Here is an 11413-nt window from a genome sequence, read left to right as displayed (position 1 = left end):
CATCGTCCATCCATGCCCACATCCCTCCATCCGTGTGGATCGGGGGCTCTGGGTGTGCTGGGATGAGCCAAACCACTGCTGGCCCAGTGTGTTGCTTTTGTCCACAGCATGATAAGTAACTGAACTGGGCTGGACTGGGCTGGACTGGGCTGGACTGGGCTTGGGCCAGGCCTGGTGATCCCAGTGAGTTCCCAGGGGGAGAGGATCTGACTGGAAGCTGTGGCAGATTCCCCCAGTTCTGATTTGTTATCCTCCCCAGCAATTAGCAACGCTTTCCCCTCCTACATTTAATTAATCCAGCTTTTGGCCAATTAATTAAATCAGACTTTGGCCCAAGGAAGAGGCTTTTGGCTTCCTGCACGTGCGGACAAAGGCAAATCTGTGCCACAAAAAGCTGCGGCTCCTCCGAAAAAACCGCTTTGCAGCCTGTTTGTCAGACCTTCCCGGTGTCTGATCCCATTTCCCAGCCCCTCTCCAAGGCCAGGGATGAGCATCTGGGGGGCGACCGGCTGGCAGGGAGGGCCCTCACCCCCTCTTCCACCCACCCAAAGCATTTCTCCTCGGGTTCCCAGACGAGCGGGCAGAGCAGATTTAGCATAATAATTAGATACAGAATCTGACCTATTTATTTCCTGTTTGCTGGTTTGACCGTGCAAGGGGCTGTCGGAAAATGTTGGGAAGCCAGTGGCAGGGAGCAGCCAAGCGGATTCCAGCAGGGATGCTTTTAAAAATAACAAACCGCCGCGACGGCCAAGAATCCAGGGCACCGGGAGGCTGCCAGGAGAGCAACGCCCGCGGCACCGGCGGCTGCACGGCCCAGATGAGGGGGATCCCACCCCAGGGGGGCGGTCCTGGGGCTGGGTGACGACCCCAGGGACCACCCAGTGACCCTCCCGGGGTTGGAAAGCAGCCCCAGCACAGCCCCATCCGTCCCCGGGAGAAGCAGGACGAGGCCCGGATTCGAGCACCCGGCTCAGCCAGGATGGGGTCCAGCAGGGTGGGTGATGAGGGGACAGCAGTGACACGGTGTCCCTGCTCCTTTGCAGAGCCTGGAGCTGGAGGAGCCCTCGTTTTCCCTGCTGGATTTGGTCTCCACCTTCTGCAACGACATCGTCAGCTCCGCCCAGAGCTTCATCTCCTCCACCTGGACCTTCTACCTGCAGGCGGACGATGGCAAAGTCGTGGTGTTTCAGGTGGGGGTGTCCCACGGGCCCTCTCTGGGGGTGCCAAGAGGGGTGGGGACCCCCCTGCTCACCTCCTTCTCCCTCTTTCCCTGCTGATCCAGTCCCAGCCGGAGATGGAGTACCCGGCACCTGAGGCACTGGAGGTCCAGCCGGCACAGCAGGCACCAGGATCCAGCCCTCGTGTCCCCCAGCCCCACACAGGTGAGGGGGTGTCTGGGCTGCTGGGGGTGGGGGGTTGGGAGCCTTGGAGCCCTCCTGGCTCCTGTCTGAGCCCTCCAGAGCCAAACAAATTACCCGCTTGCCGGGTCTGATCCGCTTCCCACAGCCCCACCCACGCAGGGATGGGGGGGCTCAGGACTGGGGAACCTGCTCTAGGAGGCTGCCAGGACCCTCTGTGCCCCCTCAGGTGGCAGAGAGTCCCCCGTGGGGAGAGGGGGACCCCCCCATCACGTGCTGGCAAAGGGATGGGGAGCCTGGGGGGTGTCCCCACACGGCTGCCTGGGTTCAGCATCGCCTCTGCCCTCCCAGGACCCAGGGTGAGGGGGGAGAAGCCCCCCATGAAGGAGCCAAGGGGCAAAGCCAAGGCGCACCCCCCGGAGCCCCCGCAGCAGGAGCACGACTTCCTGGGCTGCATGTCCAAGTAAGTGGCCTGGGACTTGCTGGACGTGCTGGAGCAGCTTCCCCCCAACCCCAACTCCCAGCCCTCCCTGTGCCCTGCCATAAACTGGTGCCCTTTTCTTTGGTGGGGGGTGGTGGGGTGCTACAGGCGCTCGGGCCTCCCTCGCTGGATCCTGGCCGCCTGCCTCTTCCTCTCCATCATGGTGATGCTGTGGCTGAGCTGTGCCAGCCTGGTGACCGCCCCCGAGCAGCACGTCAAGACCCAGGTATGGGGGGAGCACAGCCTGGGGCGGGGGGGGGGTCCCCAATGCCCACCAGGGCTGGGTGAGATGTCGCTGTGCGGTGCTGGTGGTCCCCAGCGCTTGTGGGGCTCTCCATGTGTCCCCAGCCAGCCCCGTGGTGTTCCCAGAAGGGGGTGAGGGGCTCCTGTCCCCTTCTCTGGGCCTGCACGGTCGCCTCTGCCTCTCTTCCAGCCTCTGAGCATCAACGGGGACAAGGAGTACCTGGAGGACCTGGGAGGCCCCGGCACCTTCCCGCTGCCACCCGTCATCGCCGTCACCCTGTGCCCCGCGCACGGGGAGGACGCGGGGCCGCTGCCCCTCAAAGTCGACCTGGACAAGACCATCCTGTAGTGCTCCCACCCCTTCCTGTCACCTCCCTGTCACCGTCCCCGTGGCATCGTCCCCCATCCTGCTCCGCTGCCCCTCTGGCTGTCCCACATCCCGAGCTCCCAGAGGGAGCACAATCCAGCTGGGTCCTGCTCTCCTCCCCAGGGATGGCCACTGTGGAGGAGGCTCCAGGAGCCAGGCGGCTTTGCCTCCTCCACGGATGTGCCGTGCGCTGGGGTCCTGGTTTCCAGCTCTCCAGAGCCAGGAGAGGAGCTGCCAGAGGCAGGAGGCCGGAGGGAGCCCGTCCTCAGAGCAGGACGGTCTGTCTGCTCCCGCCCGGAGCCGCCGGGGCCCCGAGGCCCTCCGGGCACGGGTCCAGCGCTGGGCAGGAGGGAGCCGGCTGCCGTGGGGGATGGAGAGTGTCTGCAGCCTTCTGAGCTTTGGCTCGGCACATCCCCGGCCTCCCACCTTGGGCTGAGCCTCCAAGGCGCCGGCTCCGGCCCTGGGAACTCCCTTCCGCCGGCCGGAGCCGACCGCCTCGGGGAGCCGGAACGTGGCGAATGGATTTGGCGTTGGCAGCCGGAGAGGGGAGCGGATCTCGCCGCCTCCGTGCCCACGCGAGGACCCAGCCGGCCCCTTCCCGGAGCTGTGGAGGGGCCCTGGGATGGCTCCTTCCCCTCCTTGCTCCATGACGCCGTTGGGGTGCCGGCCTGGATGCCGACGGGTGGCTGGTGGGACCAGGAAGGGGATGAGGTGGCATTTCCCCCACTCCAAGCTTGGGCGGGAGGTGGGAGCTGCTGGGACGGCTCCATCCTGCGCTCAGCATCCTGTTGGGATGGCTCCTTCCTGGGCCCAGCGTTCCTGCCCGATGCTGGCAGCAGCTCAGCCTGTGGGACTGTGGCTGATGGCAGGAACCTGGCAGCAGCCTGTCCCCGTGTCCCTGGGCCTCCTGGCCAACAGGGACCCCCTCTGCTCACCCTGGCACCTCCCCTTGGCATGGAGGGGTCCCTTCCCTCCCAGTGCGAGCCGAGGCACCTCCCCACGTCCCCCCCATTCTCCATCACTCCACTTCGTGCATCGTTCTGTGGTTTGATTTGCACAGGCATGTGGTTCCTCGGCCCCTGGCGCCCCACGGGGACACCCCTGTGCCAGAGGGTGGCCCTACCATCCCCCTGTCACTTAACACGTCTGTACAGATTAACTTATTACCCCTGACCCCCCCCCACCTTGGGTTTTTGGGCTCTCTCTGTGTGCCGGCCGCTCCCCGGGGCTGGCGTGGTGGGACGGGGGGCTCTTGTCCCCATCCCCACCCGTTTCGTGCTGCTCCGTATCACTGTCACCCACTCAACATATCTGGGTTTGGGGAGGTGGGTTGGGGGTTGGGGGGGTGGGGTGGTCTCGTGTCCGTTTTGGGGCTACACTTTCTGTTGTTGCTTTTTGGCTCGGTGTGAAGCTCGGTGGAGCCTGTGATGTTCCGGCCACGGCAGATCCCCGGGATGCAAAATTCCAGGGACAGGGCGGCCGTGGAGCCCTCCCGGCTTCGCTTCCACGGGGCAAACCCAGCCCTGAGCTGGGAGGGGGAATAAAAGGTTTGTACCAGAGCTGGGTGAGTCAGTGACTCCATGGGATGCCGGTTTGATCCCCCAACACGGGGCTGGTGGGAGGGCACAGGGCTGTTCCCAGCCTGCCATCCTGCCTGTGGAAACTGAGCTGGAGACAATTCCCTGCTGGGATGTTTGACGTGGCTGTGGAGCGATGCTCCTCTCTGCTGCAGGACTGGGACACTCAGGTGGAAAGAGGAGCTGCTGGGGGAGCTGCTACTGGTGCCCCTGGCTGGGCAGGGGCTTATTCACCCCAACACATCCCACCATCAGCTGCATGGAAGAGGAGGAGGAGGAGGAGACCAGGATGCTGCAGCGGGGGAGGGCTGTAGGCACATGCAAAGGTCGGGGAATCAGGGATTTTCCCACTGAAAGTCCCCCCTCGACACCTGGACGCCCATTTCCAGGGGTGGGACTCTCCCACCTCCCCCCCGCTGGCATGCACTGGTCCTGGCACAGCAGCACGGCCACGCCGCCGCCGAGCTCCCCCCAGCCCATGCCAGGCCCGGCAGGAAGGCTCACGCAAGGGCTGCAGCCTCGGTTTTGGCTCCTGGGGAGCTCAGCGGGGTCCCGTCCTCGGAGCCAGCGCCGGCGCGAGGCCCCCCGAGGAGCCGGGGCCGGCCTTGGCCTCCTCTGCTTGTTTTCCCCAGCACCCAGAGGTGTTGGGGATGGATGCTGGGGTGCTCCACATGAGTCACGGCCAAAGAAGGATCTCCAAAGGGATCCAAAAGGAATGCAGAGAGCCTGGCGTGTTCCCCGTCAGCAGCCTCTGCTGCCCGAGCACGGAGCACGTCCCCTGCCCGGCCCTAAAATGGGGGTGCGATGTCACCCCCTCAGTGCTGGAGGGGAGAGGAGCGTGGGCACGGTGCTGTGCTCACAGGATGGGCACAGGAGGGTGTTTTCCCTAAATGGCATGGAGAGGGATGGTGTTTCCAGCTCGCTGCCTGTGCGGGAGGATGCTCGGGGCAGCCAGGGCCGTGGGAGGCAGAGTGGGGGCTGTGCCTGCACTTCCCAGCCACTGATGGGATGTGGGGGCTGGCACGGGGTCCTCAGCAGGCTGTGGTGCCTCGGGGTCCCAGGCTGGGCAGGGGGGTGTTGGGGGCCGTCAGGATAAGAGGGAAAGGCTGAGAGATGGAGCCCAGCACTGAGCAGATTTTGGGGTGGGCACAAGCTGATGACCCAGGGGCGGGAACTGCCAGGCCCAGGTCACTGAGTGCCCCTCAGCTGGCAGGTCAGGGGGGTGTCTTTCTCCAGGATTTTCCATACATAGCCCAAGGCATCAGCACTGAGCCCTGTGGAAGGTCCTGGGAGGTGGAAAGGCACGAGATTGGTGCAGACAGCTGGTAAACCCTGCCCGCCGCGGGGCAGCGGCTCCGGGCGGGTCCCCTCCTGGGCTGGGAGCCGGGCTGCAAACCGTGGACAAGCCCCTCGCCTTTAAACTGGAGTCAGATTGCTTCTTGCTGGCTCGGGGTGCAGGAAACTGTGCCCAGGAGCAGGTGAGGAGGGAACCCCCCTGGAACAAGAAGGAGACGCATGAAATCAGCTGGTTCCACTCCCCCCAGCAGGCGGCCGGGGGGGCTTTTCCATCCGACGCCTTTTCCTTCTCGGTCTCCTCTTTTATTTTTTCACGGGGGGAGCAAAGCTCATGGTGTGTGGCCCCACTGGCAGCGGGCAGGCCAGGCTGTGGTGGAATCACACCCTCCAGCCCACGCAGGGGCTCACCTCCACACCCCACAGCTGCCCCCCTGCATCCACGTGTCTGACCACGAGGCAGGGGTCCACAAATAATCACAGATGAGATAAGATACCTCTCATTCTTGTGTCCTGCTGGAGGAATAAGGGTCTTCCATGAGAATCCTCAATCCCGGTGAAACAGCAGGTTTGGGCTCTTGGAGATGACGGAAGAAGAGCCTGGGCTCCTCTCTCAGCTGGGAAAGGATATTTTCCAGCAGCTCCAGCTGCCTCTCGCTGCCCCTGGCCCGGCTCCTGCCAGCACATGGCTGGGATCTGGTGATCTCCTGACCACCCAGGGCTGTAAATTTAGCATTGACCCCAGTGGAGACAAATCTCCGTGCAGGGACGGAGCCAGGAGAAGGACACAGGGTGGGGAGCTGGAAAGCACCTTCCCAACTTGTCTCGTGGGAGCTGAGCCCCCTTCTTTATAAACGCTCCTTCAAACTGTGCCGGGCACCACCCTGGAGCCACCACAAAGCTCACGTGGCCTCCAAAGATGGGAACCCCACAGAATCGGGCAGGGAAGCACCGTGCCAGGCATGACCACGTGGGAAAACACACCCATGGGTCCCCTCTCCCCATCCTCCCTTTGAGGACCTACCCCGAAAAAGCAGAGCCACGGGCGATTCAACAGCAGCAAACCCCAAGGAAAAACAATCTCCTCGTGCTAATGGGATTGGTTCTGTCCCTACCACGCACATTCCAGCCCGGCTCGAGGGACCGCCTGGGGCAGGGGGGGGGGATTGTGGGGGGAGGAAGAAGGGGAGGATAATGAAGCCAAATTATTCCCCCGTCTTCAAATGTCAGAGTTCGGCGCGGTGCCGCGGCCGGGCCTGGCGCAGCTGCTGGGCCGCGGCGATGCCGTGCGGAGAGCGGAGCGCCCTCCCGGCACGGAGCGCAGTCCAGCCCGGCCAAGTGACATGGATTTTCCATTCCCTGGGCTTCATTACTTCTTGGAAGGCAGAGCTCGCTCGAGGGGCTTCGCTCCGCGCCGTGTTTATCCCCGCTGCCGTGTGTTCTCCTGCCAGGTGAGGAGCCGCAGCCAAGCCGGCCGGGGAGGGCTGGGCCGTGTGGCTGCGGTTTGGCCGCGCCGATGGGAACCGGGCTCTCCTAAAGCACCTGCTCGCCCTCAGGTGCCGGAGCAGTCCCCTGGATTCACGGGGGTGACATGTGTGCCGGGATCCAGCGCGTGTGGAGGGATCCGCCGGGTCCAGCTGATGTGGGACGCGGCTCCCGCAGGCCCCGGATCCACGTGGGAGCAGAGGGAGCCCAAGATTCATTAAGGAAGGTGTTGAGACTCTCTCCTCTCTTCTCCCTGCTCACAGCACTTCCCAGAGCAGGTGTGTGTCCTACCCGTGCTGGATCAGCCCCGCTGCTCCATGGGGCAGGTAACGCTGCCGGGGGTGGGAGCCCAGGCTGGCTCCATCCCAGCAGGGACAGGATGCTGCTCACCGGGTGTGTTGCGCTGGAGATGGGACAGGTTGTGTCAGGCTGGCTCTGAAATCGGGGACCTGCAGGGCTGGTCTGCGCCCTGGGATGGTGGGAGCCTACAGAGCTCATCCTGGGGGGGCTCTGGCACATCCATGGAAGTCCCCGGGGCTGGTGGAATTCTCTGAGGTGGCAACTGGCAGTGGTGGAGCCCAAGGGGAAAAGAGAGGGTGGCTCACCTGGACCAGAGACTTTTTCATCTCCAGGAGATCAAACACCTCCAAGCCTGACCGTGGCTGTGGGGAGATCCCACAGGGGGTATCCCATGGGGCAGAATGAAAGGGAGGGAGAAGGGTCAGCTCCCAGGGACAGCCCTGGCACAGCAGACACACCCCAGCCCGCGTGCCCGACCCCTCCCTGGCTTGCTGGGATTACACAGGGATTAGCAGAGAGCAGTCGAGCAGAAATCCAGAGGGAATAAACCAGCCAGAAGCACTGGCACCAAGAGAGCCCACGGCACCCCCTGGACACGTGTGGAGGGTGGGAGATGGAGCTGGGATCATCCCCATGGAGGCACGGACAGCGAGACAGGGGCATCACGGCCTCCTCCCCAACCAGAGCAAACAAAGGGGCCCAGAGGATTTGTTGGGCTGAGGGAAATCTAACAAGAATTGGGAAAAAAAAACCAAACCAAAATAAAACACAAAAACCCCTGGATGGGGCCAGCCCTGTGCCTCCTCCAGCCAGCCCAAAGCATGTGGATGCTGGTGCTGGAATTCCCACTCCTGAGCAGGATGGAGAGGTCGGAGGGAAAGGCAGCGCTGCCAGCTCATGATTTTGTCATTACTCTCCCAGTGTTGGCCGTGGATTTTAAAGCCCAGCTGTGGGAGCCGTGGGATACACAAGAGCTTGGCTTGCAGAGGAAGGTACATGGATAGACCTCATGTTTTGTAAGGGGGAAAAAAAAAAAAACCCACACCAAAACCCCAGTAAAAATATGACTCAAATACATCCCGATGGCGTAAAATGAAGATCAGAAAGAAGAAGAATGTAAATAGTTTGGAGTTTATTACTTTTTTTTTTTATTTTTTTTTTAAGCCAGTGCAGTTAGATTTGTGATTTTCCAGGCAGAGCACCGCTCTCCACGGTAGGAATTCGAGGGCTGCCTGGATATACTGTGTGCAGGGGATAAATATATTAAAGTTGTGTGAGTTGCTCAGACGCTGTGCTAACACTGGTCGTAAAATTCACCTTAGATATAAGGCAGGCTGCTCGGGGAAGGGGCTAAGTGCACTCAACAAATAATGAAGAGAAATAAAAATAAATATCAAATGGCCCATAAAATCAAACAATAATGGTAACTAAAAAGTTCCTGGATTTGCTGCCAGAGGTAAAATCCCATCAGCAGTATGAAATAACAAGAAATACCCCCCTCTTGGTTCCTTCTCCGCATGACACAAGTCAGCACGCCTGGTCACCAGAGTAGTTTTGGAATACATCTTCCTTCCAGAGTCTTATAAATGCATTTTTCATGCTTTGAGAGACCTTCTGGGGTTCAATTTAACTGGGATCTGGGGAACACGTGAAAGGCATTTACAGCATCCAGCCCAGCCTGGCTTTTCCTGCAGGGGAAGCAGAGGTGTAACGTTCACAGCTCCCACCGCCGCCCCACCTGGGACAGAGAGGGCTGCAGCCCCTTTTTGAACAGAAATAGATGCACTTAAAATATCTGCATGGGCCTAAAAATAATAGAGGGAAAGGGTTTGTTTTAACTCTTTTAAAGATCAGGGTGTGCTGATCACATGGGGAGCAGCTGAGGGAGCTGGGGGGGCTCAGCCTGGAGAAAAGGGGGGTCAGGGGGGACCTTCTGGCTCTGCAACTCCCTGACAGGAGGGGGGAGCCAAGACAAGGTCGGGCTCTGCTCCCAGGGAACAACAGGACAAGAGGGAACAGCTTCAAGCTGCGCCAGGGGAGGTCCAGGTTGAAAATCAGGAGGGATTTTTCCATGGAAAGGGTGGTCAGGCCTTGGCAAGGGTTGCCCAGGGAGATTTGGAGCCCCCACCCCTGGAGGTGTCCAAGGAAGGACTGGACGTGGCTCTCAGTGCTCTGGGCTGGGGGACAAGGTGGGGATGGGGCACAGCTTGGACTGGATGGACTAGGAGGGCTTTTCCAACCTCAGGGATTCTGGGATTCTGTTAAGTGGCCCAGGGGGAAGGGGAAGGTGTCATACGAAGCAGAGCCAGTGTCTGAGGAAGCAGGACAAGGTGTTGGTAAGGAGGGGCAGGAGCCCCCAAAAACCAGCACAACCCACAGAGAGCTGGGTGGGAGCCACGGTCACTCCTGCAGCTCCAAGTTGCAGAAGGGGACGGGGGTGAAACGCCAGAAAGGCGATGATTTACACCATGAACGTCCATCCACGGCCTCTCCCACTCTCCCTGTGCTGACACCTCCTCCTCTGTGGAGGTCAGGTCTAAAATAACAAGGCCCCAAGGTCCTGGTCGGGGTCTCCGTGCGCCGCAGCAACACAAATAGCAAATTAATAAGCACTGCTTCCCTTTCTCCCCAAGGTTTTACGAGGCTTAATTAATGGATGTCTGTAAAACGCATTTGGGGCTGGGAATGAAATGTGCTGTGGAAATGCCAAATATTTTTAATGCTCCAGCAGATTTAGGTTTAAATAAGAAAAATACACAGCTTCTCCTCCGAAACAGATTGCTCTCCTTGAAGCAGAGAGCTCCAGAACATGAAGTTTTCATCAGGCTGACTTGAAAGAGTGTTTTCACGGCTTTCCAAGAGCGTTTATTCTCATGTACGAACTCCCCCTTTCCCTTATACAGATGTGGACACGGAGGCATGGGAAATCAAAGAAATCTACCCCCGGCCGTTGGCAAGAGCCAGCGCTACGAATAATTTCCTGATTTCCACTGATGGCTGGAATGCCCTCTGGACCATCCGCTCCCTCCAGATGCTCTCCGGCTTTACAAATTACACGGGCCCCGCCGCGCTTGGCCTCGGCTGCAGGGTCGTTTTTTTGGGGAGAGCTGGGAGGGCTCCGGCGGGGACCATGTGTGGGGACGAGGGCGGCGAAGGCGGCTTTGGCTCCGGAGCTCCGGCGACATGACTGCACCCTCTGGAGGGTACTGCTGCTCCTGCACAGGGAGGCTTTGGGCCGAAAAAATACGGTCCACGACGGCCCAGATGGCCTTGCCCAGGAGGCTTTGTCCCCCCACGGCGTTGTCCCCGTGGGTTGGTGGCATATATGGTAGTCCCTGCAGGTGACACTTCTTGAGCCGCAGGTGACACCCCGAGGGAAGGTGGTGAGCCCTGCAGAGCACGGGAGAGCCATCGGCTGCTGTGGGGGAACGGCCAGCTGGAAGGCACTGGTGGCCTGTGGGGTGGTGACAGACCCCTGGGGACCCCCTGGTTGAGGGGCAGCGACAGACCCCAAAGCCCCTGGTCCCCTCAGCTGTGAGAAGGTGACGTCCTCTGGGACCCCTCAGCTGAGGGATGGGGACAGAACCCCAAGTCCTTTCGGCCATGGGGAAGTGACAGACCCCTGGGTCCCCTCAGCCATGGGGAGGTGACAGACCCCCTCAGCCCTGGGGGAGTGACAGAACCCTGGTCCCCTCAGCCCCGAGGAGTGACAGAACTCTGGTCCCCTCAGCCCTGGGGAGGTGACAGACCCCTGGGTCCCCTCAGCCATGGGGAGAGGTGACAGACCCTGGATCCCCTCAGCCATGGGGAGGTGACAGACCCCCTCAGCCCTGGGGGGGTGACAGAACCCTGGTCCCCTCAGCCCCGAGGAGTGACAGAACTCTGGTCCCCTCAGCCATGGGGAGGTGACAGACCCTGGATCCCTTCAGCCCTAGGGGAGGTGACAGAACCCTGGGTCCCCTCAGCCATGGGGAGGTGACAGACCCCCTCAGCCATGGAGGGGTGACATCCCCTGGTCCCCTCAGCCATGGAGGGGGGTGTGTGTGACACCCCCCGGTCCCCTCACGGGGCAGGGGTGACCCCCCCCCCCCCAAGCCCCGATGCGGTGCCCCCCCCGCGCTGGTGCCGCCGCCGCCACCGCCACACGGCGGGTCCCGCGGCCCCGCGGGGCGGTGACAGCCCCGGTGGCGGCGGCGGCGGCGGCGGCGGCGGCGGAGGCGGCGCCAGGCCCGGCGGGCGCGGAGCGGAGCCCGCGGCTCCCCGGTCCCCGCCGCTCCTGCGCCTCCGAACGCGGCGGCCCCGCCGT

The 11413-nt window shown here is 61.7% G+C and overlaps 1 protein-coding gene across 1 annotated transcript in view; it reads left to right on the top strand.

The window, feature by feature from the left end:
• TMEM59L (transmembrane protein 59 like) overlaps positions 1 to 4011 on the top strand; it is a 6162-nt gene extending 2151 nt beyond the window's left edge. The window contains exons 2-6 of the mRNA XM_027907193.1: positions 1047 to 1193; positions 1286 to 1385; positions 1713 to 1824; positions 1951 to 2068; positions 2276 to 4011. Of these exons, the coding sequence (XP_027762994.1) occupies positions 1047 to 1193; positions 1286 to 1385; positions 1713 to 1824; positions 1951 to 2068; positions 2276 to 2434 (636 nt within the window). The 3' untranslated portion in view covers positions 2435 to 4011. The remainder of the gene's footprint in view (positions 1 to 1046; positions 1194 to 1285; positions 1386 to 1712; positions 1825 to 1950; positions 2069 to 2275) is intronic.
• The last annotated feature ends 7402 nt before the right edge of the window (positions 4012 to 11413 follow it).

The sequence above is a fragment of the Empidonax traillii genome, unplaced genomic scaffold (genome assembly GCF_003031625.1).
Source record: "Empidonax traillii isolate 1590-97213 ecotype Southwest subspecies unplaced genomic scaffold, ASM303162v1 scaffold1417:size190790, whole genome shotgun sequence".
In the NCBI taxonomy this organism is placed as follows: domain Eukaryota; kingdom Metazoa; phylum Chordata; class Aves; order Passeriformes; family Tyrannidae; genus Empidonax; species Empidonax traillii.
Note: the sequence above shows the minus strand (reverse complement) of the source record. Positions and strands in the feature narration are given on the sequence as shown.